This window comes from Epinephelus fuscoguttatus, linkage group LG22 (assembly GCF_011397635.1).
Source record: "Epinephelus fuscoguttatus linkage group LG22, E.fuscoguttatus.final_Chr_v1".
Taxonomy (NCBI): domain Eukaryota; kingdom Metazoa; phylum Chordata; class Actinopteri; order Perciformes; family Serranidae; genus Epinephelus; species Epinephelus fuscoguttatus.
In genome coordinates this window covers 32,964,499-32,985,551 of record NC_064773.1, presented here as the reverse complement: position 1 = coordinate 32,985,551, position 21,053 = coordinate 32,964,499, and the positions used below count along the sequence as shown (strand labels likewise).

General features: G+C 40.2%; 2 protein-coding genes across 2 annotated transcripts; one reads left to right on the top strand and one right to left on the bottom strand.

Moving 5' to 3' along the window:
• The first annotated feature begins 549 nt into the window (after nucleotides 1–549).
• On the top strand, nucleotides 550–4,872 carry cdnf (cerebral dopamine neurotrophic factor). The gene is made up of 4 exons (XM_049567152.1): nucleotides 550–640; nucleotides 1,640–1,767; nucleotides 1,912–2,053; nucleotides 2,146–4,872. The coding sequence occupies exons 1-4, from the start codon at nucleotides 568–570 to the stop codon at nucleotides 2,316–2,318; spliced, it is 516 nt and encodes a 171-aa protein (XP_049423109.1). The 5' UTR covers nucleotides 550–567; the 3' UTR covers nucleotides 2,319–4,872.
• A 3,094-nt stretch (nucleotides 4,873–7,966) lies between these two features.
• On the bottom strand, nucleotides 7,967–19,614 carry irak3 (interleukin-1 receptor-associated kinase 3). The gene is made up of 13 exons (XM_049567084.1): nucleotides 19,260–19,614; nucleotides 18,539–18,727; nucleotides 17,270–17,337; nucleotides 17,134–17,182; nucleotides 16,800–16,963; nucleotides 14,773–14,837; nucleotides 14,572–14,686; nucleotides 13,945–14,063; nucleotides 12,720–12,918; nucleotides 12,411–12,473; nucleotides 9,521–9,688; nucleotides 8,886–9,243; nucleotides 7,967–8,579 (listed from the first exon to the last, which is right to left on the bottom strand). The coding sequence occupies exons 1-13, from the start codon at nucleotides 19,360–19,362 to the stop codon at nucleotides 8,464–8,466; spliced, it is 1,776 nt and encodes a 591-aa protein (XP_049423041.1). The 5' UTR covers nucleotides 19,363–19,614; the 3' UTR covers nucleotides 7,967–8,463.
• Nucleotides 19,615–21,053: the final 1,439 nt, after the last annotated feature.

Here is a 21,053-nt window from a genome sequence, read left to right as displayed (position 1 = left end):
TTATTTGACAACATACAGATATAACAAATAACAGCGTAATATTTTAGAATAAGTAATACGCGATTATCATTATTATTATCATCATTATTATTATTATTCGTAGTAGTAGTAGTAGTAGTAGTAGTATCATATTTTTTTCTACATTTTTAATACCATTTCAATCTCTTGTCTGTTTTTTTTTGTAAATTATCATTTTTTTTCTGTTTGTTTTGTATACATACATTGTATACATGAATTTTTAATAGCATACCGGTATAACAAATAATATCAGATAATATAATATATCTGATATTATAAGATTTTGGAATATATAACATATTATTATTATTATTATTATTAGCATATTTACTCCATAACAAGTAAAACTCCATAACAAAGTGCAGGAGTATTGTCAACTGAATGAAGAAAATATAAAATATATTTACAAATATATTTTAGACCGTTTGATTCAAGCTTCAGCCAGTCGGATCCTTGACCATGCGATGACGTCACTCCCGGGGTCTCACTCTGGGTGCTGAGGGAACTGGGACGCCATGCATGTAGCTAATAATAACGGCACACGCTACCATGTCGGTGTGGTCGCTCGCCTTTCTGCTGTTTATCAGAGGGTTTACTTTTTCTGCAGGAGGCGACTGTGAAGGTTAGACAGCATGGTGTGAGCACACGTTATGTACGGTCTGGCTCTGGTTTACCAATACTACACTGCACTGAGAGCAGCAACAGGTTCTTCTCAGCTGTGCATGCCCGTGGTCACACAGTGCACCCACCATAATCTGCCCTGCATGTGTGGAAGATGTTGTGCAACATGGCTTTTGATGAATAATCTTACAATGATTTGAGTTAGAATATAGCTGAGACTATATGAGTATATTTGGGAAATTAAACTGACAGGTCATCACCAACAGGAGATAGCTTTAGAGTTTGTCTAGTATGAAAGAAAAAAATGTAAATGAAGGGGTAGGTGTTTTTCTTTTAAGGAAGAACACTGTTCAAATTATCCTACAACACTTGGGTCCCGTGTCCTGCACACTGCTTCGAAGACAGGCCCATCTATTGTCAGGCAATAAGCACAAAGGTGCACAACACAGACTGGCTGCCTCCCACCTCCAACCCCCAGAAACAAACAAACTAACTAACTAACTAACTAAATAATTGAAATAAAAACTAAAATTTGAAAACACATTTCCTATTTTTTTTTCTTTTTTTATCATAAGCAAGTACACTGATACAGTATGTGATGCTCAACTGTCAACTGTCAACTAAGGTAGGCAGATTTAAAGGTATATCCGAAAAGAAGCATTTGTGTTTTTGTGAGCTTGATGTTGTTGAGGATGAATTTCATTTTGTGCTCCATTGCCCTATGTACAGTAATTATGTTGTGCATACATTATTGTATAATGGACACAGGTTATTATCTAGTAGGACCAAGTTATTATTGTGCAGGCACAAGAAAATAACTTTTCCCCACAAAATAAAAAATAAATCATCTTACAGGACTTCAGGGGCTCTGTATAAAATTATAAAATAATAAAATTATTGCAAAACTCACATACCAATAAAATCAATAACAAAATGTACAAGAAAATGTCCCAAGAGCCTGTTTCACACTCTATCAAATGTATATTTGTCCACTCCGCAGTGTGTGTGGACTTCCTCAACAGACTGTATGGCAGTCTGACCTCAGCTCATAGGGAACTCACCCCCTCTTTGGTGGAGGAGGAGCTGATCCAGGCCTGCGCTGTCGCCCAGGGGAAGGAAGCGAGGCTGGTGAGAACACACACACAAGCACGGAAACACAACCTTATTTTTGCCTTGCTTTGGAGAAACAGTGTGTCTGTGCATCTGTCTGGGATGTAAAATTAATCTAATGATGAAAAAGTTGATGAAAAATATGTCAATGTGCTGTCCCAGTGTTACTACCTAGGAGCCAGCAGTGATGCCGCGACCCGCGTCACAGCATCAGTATCTCGACCTCTGGCCTCCCACGTCCCTGTTGAGAAGATCTGCCAGCGCCTCAGCAGCAGAGACACACAGATCTGTCAGCTCAGATATGGTAAAAGGTGTTCAAATACACAACAAAGACTGGACATTCATGTGTGTGTGGACAGTATAAAGCCTATTTCTGTGTTTTATGGTTGTCTGCAGAGCCTCAGCTGAAGGATCTGAGCAGTGACGGGCTCAAAAAGCTGAGAGTCTTGGAGCTGAGGAACATTTTAGCCTCATGGGGAGAAGAGTGTCGAGGGTGTTTGGAGAAACACGAGTTTGTCAGCCTCATTCAGGAGAAAGCACCGCTGCACAGTCACAGTATGGAACTATGAATAGTGACTGGTATTCTCTAAACCCACCCATCCACACAGCAAAAAAAGTCAAATTATTCTTGTATTCTCATTTATCTCACCTTATTTCATTCATGTAAAGTCCACCTCCAGACATGAACTGAAGGATCAGTGTGTAGGATTTAGAGGGAGGCCAGTTGCAGTCTGCAATCCTTACCACTAGATGCCACTAAATTCCCCTAAATCTTACTCACTGAACCTTTAAAGGCAGATTTATACTTGCTCTGTGCAGAGCCTACGCTGTGGCCTACGACAATGTCAGCATTTATACTTGTGTGGTGGTGTGTCTGTGTCACTCCGCAGTTGCACCTCTAAAACACTGGTCTGTGGTGGCATTTCTGTGAAGTACTGCAAAGTTTAGGTGATTTGAAACACACCTAAAACACACATTAAACATAGCTTAATAGAGACAGTTTCAAACCTAAACACAATAATCAGCTTCACTATAACTCGCAGCATTCACAGACAAAACACTTGTTTTTATTGGACACATTTTCCCCACAAATACAACATGCTAATGTTTTTAGCACAAGTCTATGGCATTTTACATTGTAAAAATTTGCCTAGCAATTAGCGGAGATTTCTACTACCCATATGAAGCCAGGATGAATCACACACAGCTTCATTTCCACTGAGGGAAATGGTATTCAGCTTACAAAAATAGACAGGGGGCGGCATGGTGGTATGGTGGTTAGCACTCTCGCCTCACAGCAAAAGGGTTGCCGGTTCGATCCCGGGCGTGGGAGCCCTTCTGTGCGGAGTTTGCATGTTCTCCCCGTGTCAGTGTGGGTTCTCTCCGGGCACTCCGGCTTCCTCCCACAGTCCAAAGACATGCAGATTGGGGACTAGGTTAATTGATAACTCTAAATTGTCCGTAGGTGTGAATGTGAGCGTGAATGGTTGTTTGTCTCTATGTGTCAGCCCTGCGATAGTCTGGCGACCTGTCCAGGGTGTACCCTGCCTCTCGCCCAATGTTAGCTGGGATAGGCTCCAGCCCCCCCGCGACCCTCAAGAGGATGAAGCGGTTAGAAGATGAATGAATGAATGAAAAATAGACAGGAGGTCTGTGTCTCCCCGATGTGCAGTTACATTTCTTGGGAGGAGCACATCAGGCTATGGCATAGGTTACAGCCTTGATTTGACACAGAAGTATAAATCCCACTTTAGTCATACATTTTCTAAATTCCTTTAAATCCCTTGCAACATTTTGCTCATCTCTAATGTAAAGATTAGAGCGCATCCTGGGTAGTGGTAACTTCTGCTTCTGTGATGCCAGATGAGTCATAAAATCTATTTCTGTCCTGTGATATTTCAAACTGATTCAATGACACAAACAAAATATTCAGTTCTTGTTTTCATGAACTCATTTGTTGCAGCAGTCAACCACCAGAGAGGCTTCTGACTACAGAATCAAGTGTCATGAACTTTTCCAAGCATGTGAAAATGTTGAAGGTGTATTGTTGTTGGCTTTACACAGAGACCCTTGCTCTTACAACACACAGTGTAGGTGACAATGACAAGGATGATGTAAGGTCCTGCTCAGGATGCACAGTAACAAGATAATGTAACCATTAATAAAAGGCACACTTGATAAACAGAACAACTGTACTCATTTGCATTAGTCATAAATTGTGATTAGTGACAAGCTGTATGCACTAATGTTGTTTACCAGATTGTGTAACCTTTTCCAGGACTGTCAACATTTCACACAGTTTAAGGCAGGAGTGGTGTGACTAGAAGTCAAAGCTTGCAGGTCTGCTGTGGGTTTGTGGGTTAACCAGACCTCCTGTTTCAGGATATGTCACAAAGTTGTAGACAGCAGTAGACAATACTTAATGCTGTAATGAAGCTACATATTCTGAAATGTGAATGCTTCACACACATCTTCAACCCATCACAGAAGATCTATCAGCACAGTTTCAAGATTATTGTCACATGATCAGTGTCTGCCCTTCTGTTCCTGAGGCATGATGTTAAATAATGGCTAGAACACATTATGCTGTCACAGTGAAGTTGTACTTTTGACCTTTCAGACATAAACTGTGACCTCTTTATCATTTTATCCTATTAGACATGTGTGAATTTTGTCACAACTGGTGTATGAATTCTTGAGTTATGGCTTTGTGAGGTCACAGTGACCTTTAATCACCAAAATCTAATCAGTTTATTTTTGAGTCCCCGTGGATGTTTGTGCCAAAAGACCCACAAGGCATACCTGAGATACTGTTATCATGAGAATGGGAAGTATGGACAACCCAAAAACATTCTCGCGCCGGCCACGGCTGTGAGTTCTAAAAAGTCTCTACCAATTTACTTAGAATCAAAAGAGGAACTCATTGATAAAAACATTGTCAAAAACGCCATAGGGTTTATTTAACTTCCACAACTGTCAGCATGTGCTTTGAGATGCATTATAAAAAATATACACACATGTGACCTCAGCGAGAGCAGCATTTCCACCCTTTGTTCTGTTTTTATGGCATTGTAATAAAATCGAAGTAATGAAAATGAAACGAGAAATCTTCAATTGAAAGTAAAAGAGCGGCAGTAAAATGTAAAATGGAAGAATTTGCAGTGCTAAAAAGTCTCTTTATTAAAGCCACTGTTTTCAAACAAATCAATGAATGAATAAGTTGCCTAATTTGGACAACAACAAACAGCACACAAATATCAAACAAAAGACAAACAGCCTTAAAAGGTAGCTTAAATGTCCAATATTTCCTAACAGGTAGGCTAATGAAACAACAGTGAATTAAGGTATTATGTGCACCAACACCTGAGAACAAAAACACATGTGACAACCAACCCCCAGAGCAGTGAGACAACCATCCCCACCTGACCTCTTGACAAACATGTTAAACTAGCTACCACATGGCTTTAGCTTGGTAGCTAAAAGCTGACTCAAAAGAAAGCTATTACTTTTGGCTTTTTAATAAGTGTTTGATTTTTAAATGTCTCCTCACCTCAATGTTTTATGTGTGTGATCCACAAAATGGCCAGTGCAAAATGAACAGGATGTCAGGCCTAAAGTTTGATAACATCATGTCACAGCGCCATCTAGTGTGGTTGTAATAAGCACTGTGACAACCAACCCGTGACACAACCAACCCCGTTCCCCCTACATATATTACATTTCCATATATGAAGGATATGTACATATGAGGTAAATACAAACCATATATGTGACATAAATAATTATCAGTTATTACCAATACTTACACACAATTATACACACTCACCGCTACACTTGTTCAACTGCTTCTTAACACAAATAGCTAATCAGCCGGTCAAGACAACCTGCTGAAGTTCAAACTGAGTATCAGAATGGGGAAGAAAGGAGATTTAAGTGACTTTAAATGAGGCATGGTTGTTGGTGCCAGACGGGCTGGTCTGAATATTTCAGAAACTGCTGATCTACTGGGATGCACAACCATCTCTAGGGTTTACAGAGGATGGTCCGAAAAAGAGAAAATATCCAGTGAGCAGCAGTTCTCGGGGTGAAAAGGCCTTGTTGATACCAGAAGTCAGAGGAGAATGGTCAGACTGGTTCAAGGTGATAGAAAGGCAACAGTAACTCAAATAACCACTCGTTACAACCAAGTTATGCAGAAAACCATCTTCAGATGGGCTCCAGCAGCAGAGGACCACATCAGGTGCCACTCCTGTCAGCTAACAACAGGAAACTGAGGCTACAATTCACACAGACTCACCAAAGTTGAACAATGGAAGATTGGAAAAACGTTACCTGGTCTGATGAGTCTCGATTTCTGCTGCGACATTCAGATGGTAAGGTCAGAATTTGGCGTAAACAAAATGAAAGCATGGATCCATCCTGCCTTGTATCAATGGTTCAGGCTGGTGGTGATGGTGTAATGGTGTGGACAATATTTTCTTAGCACACTTTGGGCCCCTTAGTACCAACTGAGCATTGTTTAAATGCCACAGCCAACCTGAGTATTGTTGCTGATGACTACTTCCAGCAGGATAACGTGCCATGTCACAAAGCTCAAATCATCTCAAACTGTTTTTATTTTTTATTTTTAACATGACATGACTACATGGGCGGCACGATGGTATGGTGGTTAGCACTCTCACCTCACAGCAAGAGGGTTGCCAGTTCGATCCCGTGTGTGGGAGCCCTTCTGTGCAGAGTTTGCATGTTCTCCCCGTGTCAGCGTGGGTTCTCTCCGGGCACTCCGGCTTCCTCCCACAGTCCAAAGACATGCAGATTGGGGACTAGGTTAATTGATAACTCTAAATTGTCCATAGGTGTGAATGTGAGCGTGAATGGTTGTTTGTCTCTATGTGTCAGCCCTGCGATAGTCTGGCGACCTGTTCAGGGTGTACCCTGCCTCTCGCCCGATGTCAGCTGGGATAGGCTCCAGCCCCACCCTCAAGAAGATGAAGCGGTTAGAAGATGGATGAATGAATGAATGAATGACATGACTACATTATCTATGCAGTGCTGATATTATATATATGTATGTATGTATATATATATATATATATATGTATATGTGTGTGTGTGTGTGTGTGTGTGTGTGTATATATATATATATATATATATGTGTATACACAATAGACATATATACTAATTATTTTAATATAAACAAAAAATTAAATAAAACATGTATAAGCATGGGAAATTTTTGTATATGTTGTTTTCATAAATTTGCATACATACACTAAGTATCATTTTATTGTATGCACATATAATTTATGTTTTATATTGTAGATATATGTTATATACATATATATCCATCCCAAAGCCCATCATATGTTGACATTATATATGTAAATATAAAAGATAGACATGCTTGTCAAATATGAAAAACAAATATAAGCATTTTTTTCTTTTCATAGACTTGCACATTTAAGAATTTTAGTGTTAATATACATGGTAGCAACATATAATACTGTAATAAAAATCATCATATTGATTATTTTGAAATATGTGTGTATATATATATATATATATATAATGTATACTTATATTGTAGATGTAAGTTTTGTACAAATATATCCATCCCAAATCCCTTTAATGTTATTATATATGTAATTAAGAAAAGCACATTTAAGCATAGAGATTTTATATATATATTTCCTTTTCATTAACTTGCGTGTATAAATTAAATAGCCATATATCCATCCCAAAGCAAATCAATGTTATTATAAATGTAAATATATAACACAGACATGTACAGTATAATTAATAACAATTAATAACAAACTTGAGCAGAGATAATTTTGTATATTATTTTTTTTATTATTTGTACATTTGCAAATGTAAATTAAATATATAACATTAACATATAGGGTAGCAACATATAATACTGTATAAAATTCATCAGGATCATTTTAATATTTGTATGCTTATATTGTAGATATGTATGTTATGCTTATATATATCCATCCCAAAGCCCATCAATATATGTTGATACTATACCGTACATATAAATATATAAGATAGACATGTATATCAACAATTTATTTAAAAACAGAACATATATAAACATACTGAATTTTTGTGGTTTTCACAAACTTGCATATAAATTTATCAATAACTGGTAGCAAAATGTAACACTATATAAAAATAAATCATATAGAAAATTTTAATATATATACATATACAAGTTTTATGGGTATTTCATATTTATTACAAACATTTCATATATCCAGAGGATGTATGTATGTATGTATGTATGTATGTGATAATAATATATATTGCCTTCTGGGTAACGTACATGGCAACATTACTCTTAATACAGGGGCACATGTATATGTTACATATTACATTTCCATATGGGGAGAAAACAGGAGAGTTAAGTGGCACAAAGTTCATTGTTAAATTCGTTCAACAAGATGCTCTTTCTCATTTGCTTTGTTCATGAATGTGGTTCTGTACAGTTCCCTCTCAAATATTACGTTATTCATAGGTTATGTTTACTATGTTCTACTCTGTGGCTGCATGACATTTGTTTTTACATCTCAGCCTCCATCACAGTGAACTGATGTGGTGTTGATGCAAACTTGACCTAACTCTGCTTTGTGGAACACTTCCTCCCTGAACACACGTGACAGCCCACAGAACGAGCTACTCTCAAGACCGTAACAGGAAGTCTGCCCTCTACTGCAGTCCGGTTTCAGAGAACAGTTCCTCTGAGTGAATCAGCCCTCCATTATACAGACTCAGTTTGTTCCTCAGTCTCTCCTTGGCTGGGTTTTCCACCACAATGGAGTCAGCTTAAACAGACAAAACACAGCAAAGGGTTATTTTTAGTAGGCTAACACACACACATACCGCATGTAATATATAAATACAAGTGAATGCACTGATAGACTTTTATGTGAGGGTGTTTTAAATGTTCCACTTGGCAAGATGGCTGTCACGGTCAGGTTAACTTTTTCTCGTAATTCCTCACAAATGAGGAAGCACCTGGTAGAGTTGAGCCACCCATTTTTGTGCAACTTTACATTATGCTGGCTTGCTAAGGAAGACCCACAGAATCTTCTTCTGCTCATGTAATGTGAAATCCCCTCAATACTTACTCTGAGGACTGTCTGTGTGGTTGAGGGTGAAGCCATTGGCCCTGCAGTCCTCACATGTCAGGCTGCCTGTCTCAGCAGGGCAGCTGCACTGTACAGGCCAGCTGCTGTACAGGTCTGCTGCTGCCTCACCGTCAGCACCCAGCACCTCACTCAGATATGTCACCTCCGACTGGCTGCATTCACAGGGCCCTGCATGCGTTACAGAGCCAGGGGTGCTGTGCTGCTCATTGTGCTCTACAGGTATGGAGGGTGGGGGGCTCAGCAGGGCATTAACAGGGTTTACATCTTCAAGGCTGCGGGGTTGGTCTGCAGGGGGGCAGCTGGGTGGAGGAAGCAGCTTGCTCAATTCCAGAAGCACCTGTCGACAGTTAGGATTTATATTATTCAACACCAGACCAAAACTGCTCATAGCATCCATGACCAGGGGTCAGTGGATGCACAGAGAACAATCAAGGAGGACATTTCAACAGAAACAGAGGTCATCTCCCCCATGATGCAGCCACATGTAAACACCATTTTCTGAACGAAAACTGTGTAATGCAGTGGAAAGCAGCAAAAGCTAGGATGTGGACGTTTGAGCTTAGAATTTTATGTATAGTCTTCTTAAAGGTCAAGAATGAACATTTATTTCTCACATTCTCCATTTTCGGCCTGCTGCGGTGGCGGCTGGCAGTGCAGTCCAAGGCCAGCCGCAGGAGGCCGAGGGCCAAGGCGGTCGGCCACCGACCGGCTGCCACATCCAAAAACTGCAGACAAGAATCTACACCGCCGCTGTCCTCCACCTCAGTGATAAGCAGATCTCTCTGACAGAGCAAACAGAGAGAGAGAGAGAGCATGTGGTAGGTGAGCACAGCATATCAGACAGTTCTAACAATTAATGTGAGATATATGACTGTTATTGTAAGACATCACAATGTATTATGTAGCCTATAGACAGAGTTGTGTTCTCCAGTCATGTGACCTGGACCCAAGTCGGTCTCAAGTCACAAACTTGATGACTTTAGACTCGACAAAATCAAAACAGGAAAAAAAAAAACAACTTTTATACAAATGACTCGTGACTTCACTTGGACTTGAGCCTTTTAACTTGAAAATACTTGATACCTTTCCCTACGCCAAAATTCCACAATTAATTCATGTCCATTTATTTCCTGAAGTAGCTAATATTAACGTTATTCATACCCAGCAAATCGACACCTTATTCTCTAGGTGTTTGAACCGATCTGACAGCATCCAATCAAGTTGCAGGAGAGAACCATGAAGACCTAACGTTAAGTTTCTGAGCGCCAGCTGGAAAAAGTGATACCAACTCTAGGGATAAGATAAGATAGGAACTGCAGGTTGAAAATTACAAGCAGAGATGCAACAACTTCCAACATGAGAATGGTAAGCTGAGGCTAATATTAACATACTGTGAAATTTTGTTTAATAGCTTAGGCTCTTATTTGCTTAAATCACTGAACTCAAATGGTGTAATTTGAGACAAGCGTGATATGGGACAAGCTTTTAATTCCTTTCACACACAAAAGACAGACACACTCATTTTACAGCACCTGGCATACCGATGCAACACCACTTTATCATGTAAAAACAATACTCACAACTTGGATTAATTTTCATGAAAACCGTTTTTGTTTCTTTTGATTGATGGACCCTTACACACTAATGAAATGTATCCCGTAATCGAGGAATGGACACATATTGTGAATTTATAACCACATCAGAGACAGAGGGCTCTAGTTTCCCGGCGCAGCGCAGGGTGGAGCAGGGTGGCGAACCCCGCGCAGAGCTAGTTTCAAGCAGCGCAACCTGAGGTGCGCTCAGTTTGGTAGTTTGGCAGACCAAGGTGCGCTGAGATGGGTGTGGTGGCGCAGCAGGGGGAGGTGCCGACAGATCCAGCTTGGCACAGTGACAGTTTCGTGCCAAAAGGCTTCGCCGAAGGTGCGCTAAAAGCTCGCCAACTGAAACCACGTCTACTGTCAGCGCAGGGGGAGTGCAGCTGATGTAAGTTGAAGTTTGGCTGACCGGTGGACAGTGCGCACACGTCACCAAAACCTCACAGGCAGGCGTCCAGAATATCAGGCACATTAACAATCCAATAAATACCCACAAAAACCACTATTCAATGCAACTATCTGCAATCAGCACATAAATGTATCTCTATATTGACTGTCCCGTCACATCTGATGTCATATCAAAGGGGATTGGCACTGTTTGGCACGTTTGGCACGCATAATGGAAACCCAACCTGATTTGATTAACACAGCCTGCAAACTAATGAGTTCACATCCCTCTCAGCCAACCACAAACAGCCACAGCATCAGATAGGGAGTATATATTCAGCATCTGTCATCTTAGAAAAGTCAAAAGAAAAGAAACAGAGTGAGACTGCGAGAGAGAAAGAGAGAGCGCGCACACGAGAGAAACGCAACATTGATTTACAATTGTGGTGACCTCCTCCCAGGCTACCTTTGCATCATCAGCCCGTGGAGGTCTGTTCGCAGTTCCGTATATTCGGACACTGCGAGCTCAGACCTCCTGGACCAAAACATCAGTTTCCTCCTGGGAGAAGTTTGGCCGTCTGACGCTGCTGCACTCTTCTGCCATGGCGAATTGAGTAAACTCTCATTACGCCTTCGTGCGGCGCATTTAAGGGCGAGGAGAGGGGCTCATTTGATTGGTGTGATGTGTGTAAAACCCACTCCACGCCTTCTCTCCTCCCTCTTTCCGACTTGCGCAGGTAGGAGGGATGGAGGTGGGATAGAGAAGTAGCTGCGCCAGGGCGCACGGTTTGCCAAACTTACAAAATCTGCCTGGCCACACCCAGTTGGCGAAGCGCAGGTGCGCTGCGCCTCCGCCGTGCCCGGTCTGCGAAACTAGAGCCCAGAGAGTCACCACCTTTATTTCCTTCTCTCTTGTTTACCATGCCTGTAAATCTGAATGAATTATGGTCTTCCTTGGTGCTCATGGTTTCAGTAAAATGAACTAAACAACTGAATTGTGGAGAATCTAACTGAGAATCTAAAATGAACTTTTTGGCAAACAGACCAGGCGTCTAATTGAGACTGGCATATATTTGTCAAAATGTGTTGCCACATCTGCTAATAAAGGGGAGATGAAGTTTCACAGTAGTTAGCAAGCTGACGTGCAAGTTTAAGCTAACTGTGGCATTGGTTAATAGTGCTATATGCTATAAAAGTGCAATGTTAGCACTACTTCTTTATAAAAAAGTTCAGTCACATCTGTTTTAACAAATTTGTTTAAACAGATAAATACAAATTTTATAAAGCATTTATGGTTTTTATAATTTAACATATTATTACTCTGTTGTTAAAATGGCATTACATTTGGTGCTGAGTGCATTACGACTCTTAAAGAATTTGGGACTTGACTCAGGACTTGCCAGTCTTGATTTGGGACCTGATTACAAAGACTTGAAACTTATTTGTGACTTACAAAACAATAAGTTGGTCCCATCTCTGCATATACATAAGGGCTTCATAAATGGAGTCAGTGTCAACTCACCAGTGGTGTTTGTTTAGATCCGTCCTCTGTGACCTTCCGTCCTGTTACTGTTTCCATTATCACCTGTGAGTAAGCAAGCTGTAATTAATGGCAGTGAATAATAATCTTTCCATCACAAATTGTACACTGTAACATTTACCTGCACTATAAATACAGCACATACCAGTGGTGGAAAGTTTTAGGTACATTAGGTACACGTATTCCAGTATATATATTTTTTGTTATTTTATATGCAACATATACAAAAACCCATTGCACAAGCAGGATGTAGAATGTTTAGCTAAGCTTGTATAGTCTTGTAACAATCACCATTCCAAAGCTGTACACATCCAGGCTGAAGGACAGCTTGCCATCTCGGATGTACTCCTCAGGGAGGTAACCCAGGTTGCTGTGGAACCTGGTATCCAGAGTGATAGTACACTGCTGATTGGCTGAATGAGGACGGAGGCGAGCCAACCCAAAGTTAGACAGCTTGGGCTGTAGGGTATCATCCAAGAGGATGCTAGAACTGTGCAGAGAAAACACATGGACACTGTGTGAACTTCTAAACAAACAAGACAGATAAAAAGCAACTGACAGTGGAGGTCCTAAAGCCCACAATGTATGATATGACCTCACAACATTACAACATTTTTGTATTATTATCTTCTAAAAGTGTGGCATATTATTTTGGCTGAACGGGAAAGACATACATTGATTATATGACAAGCATGGTAGCTTTGATTTTAAATGTTTCATTCATACTTGAGAAGTCAGACTAAATGCAAGCAAATTTTTTGCCCAGTGCAATAGGTTGTTTGGAATCACGTGACAATATTCAGACAAAGGGAAAGAAGTGAAAAATCCCTTTACTGTTTGAATTGAGTATAGAGGCATGTGACTGGAAGTATTGAGTTAACCTGCAGGCAGTAGGTACCTCAGTAGGTACATCAGAAAATTGAAACTCATGTTGGATATGTCCACACACAAAGAAAAGAAGACTGATTTTTCACACAACTTGACCAATTTGCTCGGAGTGGACATGATCGTAATTACATGGTCCTCAAGACCTCCTAATGTTACTAATGCTACACAACGACCCAATGAAAGTCCGCAAGAGTCTAGAGGACTGTAACCATTTTGTGTGGTTGAGTCCACAACTGAAACAACTGCTGTGCTTGAGTACAACTGTCTTTTATATTTCAACTCTGTACATGGATGCACTGCTGTCAGGCTGCTGTCACTTGCTACCGTTAGCTTATTTTGCTACTATTGTCTACCTACTGATGTTAGGTCAACCGCCCTTAGAGATCTAGTTAAACTATGTTAAAAATCTTGGTCGTACATTAAAATAATGTAATGTAAATAATGTGTGAAAATAATCACACACACACATCTATATAAAAGTATTTTTTCTTTTGTGGTTGGATTTGTGGTCTTGTGGCATCAATCATAATTTGACATTAACCACAACTGTGACAATGCCTTCTTCAAAGAGACTCAAGACAGAGGGAGAAAGCTCCGAGGGAGTCCTTTCAGATAGTTTATCTCGTACCTGGAGATGTTGCCACAGATCACAGGGCAGGGCTGGGCTGTATGGAGATGATGTAAGGCCTTTGCAGTTCCCTTAATGATGGTGAGACGTTCCTGCCAGGACAGGGGGGGCTCTCCATCCTGTACAGTGACAACAAACCTTTTTAGATACAACACAAAAATGTGATTATGAACAGCCAAAGTAACTTAAAGTACTGGAAAAGTGGATGTAAAAAAAACCTTCAGGGAGCACACAGTAAAGTAGCTGGAACAGGATCAATACACTGGCTTCAACAATGACCAATCACATCATCTCCTGTGAAACATTTTAATGTCCTTGCAGAAATTCCTCGGCAGAACAAACAATTTTCCAGCCATTTTCAAATATATAGGTATTTTTCTCTTTGTAAGATTGTTCTAGTCGTATTCTTACATGTTCTAAAGTTTCAGTTCTATTATTTCAAAATAAAAGGCCTTGGTTAAATTCTACAAAAGCAAATCCCACAAGTTCACTTTCTGTTTTCAGATGTTGAAAGTAATACCTAGCAACCATTTCGCTCTGTCTTAGAACAGAACAGAAACACACGTCATAATGAATGCAGAACAGGTGACCTGTAGGCCAGTAGATGTTGATAAATAGCAAATCTACCTGATGGTGGAGTCTGCCGAAGAGCGATCCATTGGGCAGGTAAGGATAGACCAGACAGTAGCGGCACTCATCAGAAAAACAGCACAACAAGTCTAAGATATTTGGATGTTTGTACCTGTAACACAGCCCCACGCTCAATATTAAACACACTCTATCATATGAATATAAAAAGGTGCTTTGAGAATGAGGGTTGATACATACAAATGATGAATTTCAATATCTTTTCTGAAGATATCCCACAGCTTCTTCCATGATGCTGTATTTGTCTGGAGAAGGATGGATAAAGAATGCATTTCAGTTAGGCTCTCTTTGCAGCAATCAATACTGCAACATTATAAAATCCCATTGTAGATGGGTATACAGGGGTCAAACATATCCCAGACACAGGACAGTGCTCATACTGACAGTAGTCGTCTTGAGAGGGTTTAAAGGAATACTTCAGTCACAAAATTAACCATTTGTATATCAATTCCTCACCCCATGTTACGTTGATTTCAGGAGAAAACATAGTTTGTCCTCACTTGCCTCCATGGTGAATGAAGAAACCAAAAACTGATAAAATTCTTTATGAATTAAAGTAAATGGGGGCCATGTTTAACAATAGCAAAACTATATCAAAACATCTACCAATTCTCACAAAACTTGTGCAGTATAATCCAAGTCTCATTTATCCAGTCGTGTGCTCAGTACTTCCCCTTGTTTGGCTTTGTGTTTTTAAGGGTTAGTTCAGATTCACTAAAGACACACAATAACACAAACAAACTACTGATCAAGGCAGCGGTAGACCAGCAGCCAGTCCTGTATCTGGTCAGGCAGAAAAGGTGATTCAGGGGTGGTATACTGTCTTAATGTTGTATCTGGGTTTGGTTCTGGGTGAAAAAAAGAACATGTGGCTTTGATTGTGGGTGTTTGATGATAAATACTTACTGAGAAGGGTAATAATTTAATATACCTTTTTCAGGTTTTCATTTTCTGACTGCTGACTTTGTGTCAGGTGCGTCACCAACAGGCACTGTGGAAATGTCAATGTCATTAAAATATTATGAGAATAAGCAAAATATAATAATTTTATCATATTTTCTTTCATGTATAGTTACCTGAAAATAAGAATTGTTTTGTCTTCGTTACCTTAGAATCAGCAGTTTATATCAAAATAGGGAGCAGGTCCTTTTTTATGGAGATCATCATATTTCTACAGCAGCCCAGAACAGACAAACCAAACACTGGCTCTAGATGGGGCCATTTTGCATTTTAGTGTCAGCCACTGTAGTTAACAACCCACATGCAATGGGCAGCATGGGAAAAACACTGATTTGTAATGTGAAACTGCTTTATTCAGTGTTTTTGCCAGTTTTAATCAGCTGGTCTATTTGTTTTGGAGCAGAAGAGATGTCGCATGTAATTCAGCTCCCACTAAAAACCTCCTAAACAATGAACACCGAAGGAATTCCAACCAGGAGAAGTTTCAGCTGGTTGCAATCTGCAATCCTCACAGCCTTTAAATTGTATTTCCTGAATTACCTTTGTTTTAAAATAAAGTATCTGAGTTTCCCTTGTACGAATTGTCCCAAAGTGACGCCTGTGGCCTAGCTGTACCATTTGAAAAGCGCATGGTTATCGTTGGATTTGAAATAATGCGCCGACCCGTGGATCTTGTGTCGGCAGGTCGGGTTGGGTTGCGGAACTAATTGGTCATATGTGCAGGTGGCGGGGTGTTTGCAGTATTGCACGTTGTGTGTGCCTGTTCGGATCTTTAAAAAAATCTGACATCTGCAGGACTCTGCGAGCAGCTCCTGTGATCACCCAGATAGAATTACTGTTTTTGTCAATGGAGTCTGGCTTTGAAGAGAACACAGATAAGTGTCACACTCGATTTAGTTCTCTTTCAGAAAGGGCTGTCTGTTTGGGAAGCACTGAGCATCAACTGGATTAAAGAGACTGGGATTATACTACAGGAGTTGTGTGAGAGTTTGTAAACAAATATTTTGATGTAGCTTTGCTTTTGTTAAACATGGACCCCTATGACTTCAATTCATCAAGATTTTTTTCCTTTTCTGTATTCTTTGTTCAAGGTGGAAGTATGCAAGAATAACAGATTTCTTCAAGATTTCAACATAACACGGGGTTGAGTAACTCATACATAAATGATCATTTGGGGGGGGGAGTATTCCTTTAACTGTGAGCAAGCATATTTCCCAAAAAGTCTGACTGTAAGAATCATTAATCACCTGTTTAAAAAGCTTCACTGCAACCATTTTATTTCCAATTTGTGCTCTGTAGACATCAGAAAAGTGTCCCTCTGAAATTCTCATCTCATGATGGAAATCTCTGGTTCCTTCCATTATGTCTTGAAAAGTGATTATGGGTGGTAGGTTTTCTCCACTGGAGTTCACTGGAATATAGAGACAGATCAGTATGAACCCCAAACTGCTTCATTCATGCTTGGAATCACACATTTAACACATTAACTTCAACCTGAATGATAGTGGATACCAAAATGGTATTTCACTGATGTAATATATGACATGATTTTAATCTATCCATTCTAATGGCCTCACTTACTGAAAGAGGGTGCTGGAGTTGCAGAACTCGCCTCTTGCTGGAAGGATTCCTTATCAGAGAAAATACATAAGGGCTGCTGATTTATTCTTGCAGTCTTAAGACTTAACACATTCAACAATTGAACAAAGAATTCTACCCTCTCTTCAGCTGCTGACATCTGCCCTTTGGACTCTGCATGTGCTTTGCAGGGGGGTACAGGCAACTCTGAAATATCAAGACAAAGAATAAAGCATTTCATCAGCATCCGGCATGCACCACAAAGAGGAACCAAGAAAGGGCTTTAAATTTCCCCGTCATGTAATTTCCCTCCGACACTCATGAGGGTCCCCTAGGAATTTGTGGTCTTGTAGTAATAATAACAATAATCAAAGCATATGAAACCATAATATTTGTGAAAACTGCTGCAAAAGGTCTGCTGTGAAAAATTGGAAGTCACGTAGTTTCCTGCTCCCAAACTCAGATAAAACTGAGATGCTGGTCACTGGCCCTGCTGACACAGACACCGGTTTGACCAAATAACAGTGACTCTCAACAACTGTGATTTCTCAAAGTTTGAGAGTCAGGGATCTTGGTGTTACCTTCATTCACCTGTGCAACATAGCTAAAATCGGGTCTTTTTTCATTCATGATCCTAATTTAGGCCTTTGTATCATCCACACTGGATTATTGAGTTTTGTTTGTCAGTAAAAATAGAAAAAATACAGAAGGAATGAGAAATAAAGGCCAATAGTGAAGTGAATGAAGCTGGTACCCTCTAGTCCCGCCACTATTTTTTAATTTTATTCCTTTGTATCCTCCATTATGAAGAAATAACATTCTTTGCTAGCTTGATGCTAATGGCAGTACACCAGCATTTTTTTTTTAACTCTGTGTAACATCCCTAGAGGAAATATCAAAAAGGCCAGGGTGTTGTTGCCATACAGTTGTCCAGCAGCAGATCACTCTGTGTGCCTATTGGTCAAAGTTATGGCTGTGACGGGAGAAGTCGTGGAAGACAAAAAGAAAATTAAACATGCTGGACTTTTTGTTGGGACATCGTGAGGCGCTGGTTGTCAACTATAACACACGGCATGAGATAAAACAATGGATTATTGCGTACAACGCTCATTGTCATTCACGATCTGAGCCGACACTGTACAAGATTGTGTCAGGCTATAATCGGGCTGATATTGTGGAGTCTGAACTGGTCAGTCTCAGTCTTGTTAAATCATAAGGCCTGGTACTTATAGTTTAAGTTTGTCCTGTTGACTAGAATAGTATTAACTTTGTGAAAACCACTGCATCTCTCTGACACTCTGTTTATTTGTGTCTCACAAGCACAGCTATGTGCCTCTCACTCTTTAATCTGCACAATGCAGATAAATAAGTAAGTAATCCTCATTGCCTTTAACTGTTTGTAACTGACCTTGAGCTTGACCCTGGAAGAGCTGCAGGGCCCTGTGGTGGCCCATGTCTTGCAGCACCTTCAGCAGGTCCTGCACTCTCGGATTCTCCTGAGCCCAGGACCACAGCAGCTCCCTGGTGGGGCTCCGACCTGCTGCCTCCACACGCTCCAACATGCGGACCTCTAACAAGCTGGGGACAACTCGGACAGCTGGGGACCAAGAGAGATGGTGGACGAAAAAAATCTCAAATCAAGCTCAAAGAGGAAAGCAGTGTATAGCTATAATTTATAAATAGCAGGACAGGTACGCCACCACTTTTGTTAACCCACATATTACAGATTCACTTGGATGACATGAAGTTGCTCACAGTCTTACTTATATGCAAAATAGAAAAGCAGCCAAGTGTGAGGATTTCTACAGCTTTGAGAAGTAGCATATGTGTAAAGGTAGTTTTATTGTTGGAAAAGTCACACTCAGATTTTATTAGTTGCCTTTGTCCATAATTTAACTGCAGTTTACAGATAGATAGATAGATACGGTTATCTACACCTCATTTATGTGAAATTGCACAGGTTAACGGAGCAAATGAGTCAAAGACAGTTCCATGTTATTAATAGACATTAACAGTTTGAAAAGTTAGAGCCCCTCTCAGTGTCCGTGTTTCAGGCGGCTGTGGTAGACCCGTATCTCCATCAAACTCAACCCAACTGTCTAACCAGGATGATAACAGCTGTTCCTCACCTAGTCCGCGCCAGCCGAACCTGTCATCTCCACTATCCATGATTTTACAGAATCTTTCGACGACTGCCGGAGGGACATCGTAGAGAAAAGTGGAGGAGTCCATCTGACAGACAGGAGGGCACTGGTCCACACACAGCGCTTACGCTACGGTGGTTTAAGTGTTGCTCAAATACGGAAACTCCCTCCTCCCGTTGCGTAGCTCATGTAGCTCTCTGACAACTGATGAGGTCATTCTTCGTTGAGTCAAAGGACAGACTCAAACTTTAAAGTAAAAAAAAAACCCAGAATTACAACAGGGAAACACACAATGGCGACGGAGGTGTCGCGCGACGTTCGCTTCCAAATTCCAATATGAATGTCAGTATTAAAGACTGCCGACGGAGTTGGATGTCACGTGAGAAGTCGCGTAGTTAGGCTTCCTCCTTGCAGTAACATTCATGATATAATGTTCATGCTTGCCCCTACAAACTTTAATATCTGTGTATTTAGGCTATTTGATAGGCCTAAATAAATAAATAAAAATCTACTGAAGATACACTAGAATATATTTAGCTTATGGTGGTTCTTAACTGGTGGGTCGCGAGTGACTCGGGAATGTGTCGAGTTTGTAAAAAAAAAAAAAAAAAAGCCTACAGATAGTACAGTACAGATAATTTCCATTTATTTTGAAGTGCAGTGTAGAATGAGTAGCCTGAATGACGGACAGCTACTCACCAGACGACACAAACACAAGTATGACGCTGAATTTATTAAAACGTATGAGATATATATATATATATATATATATATGTATGTATATATATGCATGTATATGTTATTTGTAGGCCTACAATGTATCCGTTTTGCTCAAAGTGCAAAACAGATAGGCTACATTGAAAAACAGCAATGTCTCTATCCAGAAATTATGTTACACAAAATAATCCACAAACCTGTGAGCAGTTTCATGTAGGCAGCGTTGGGCTAGTTACTCTAAAAATGTAACTCATTACTCTTCTCTAAAGTAATAACATTATGTTACTTATTACTTCCTTCCAACAGTAATTTGTTACGCTAGCTACTCATTCTATTACTTTTCCGTACACTCCATAAAACTGGTAATTGAGTATCTCCCCAAAATTCAGATGTATGCCTCTATGTGAATGTCAGGGTAATCCCAGGTAAATGTAACAAATGCCAGATGAAGTGTATATGATTTTTTTTTCCGAAGTTGTCTTTGACCAGTACTTTCCCAAGGCTCTGCCTGAATTATGAGTCACTTGTGGAGCAAAATTCCATCCACAACATATCCAGCACAAGCTTCATTAATTTTTTATAGCTGCAGCTGCCCAAGAGTTAAATCCAGTTTTGGTTGTTTAGCCTGAGTAGGGCCATAGCCACCACTGGTGGAGTGTATTTCCTGGAGCTCCACGTTGTTGTGCTGTTGGTTGTAGTTGGTGTTTCAGACCAGAGACCAGAAAAGCGTTTTAGCATGTCTACCTGCAGAAACAGTGTTCTTGTCATCTTTCTACCCGAGAAAAATCTAAGTAATGGGAATATTTTCAGCTGCAAAGGTACGCGTTTCCATCTTCCAAACTAGCTTGCTGCTTTGTGACGTGCCTGCGCGGCATGATGATTACGAAAATGATGCTACTGATGTGATGTTGTATTTCAAGTCAGTAGTTGGGTGATAACAAAAGTAATGTTGTGACGAGTTGTTTGGTTTTGGGGTAACTGTAATATTATTACTGAAATTTTATTGGTAAATAGTTACACTACATGTTACTGGAAAAAGTAATTCTATTACTGTGCTGCCCA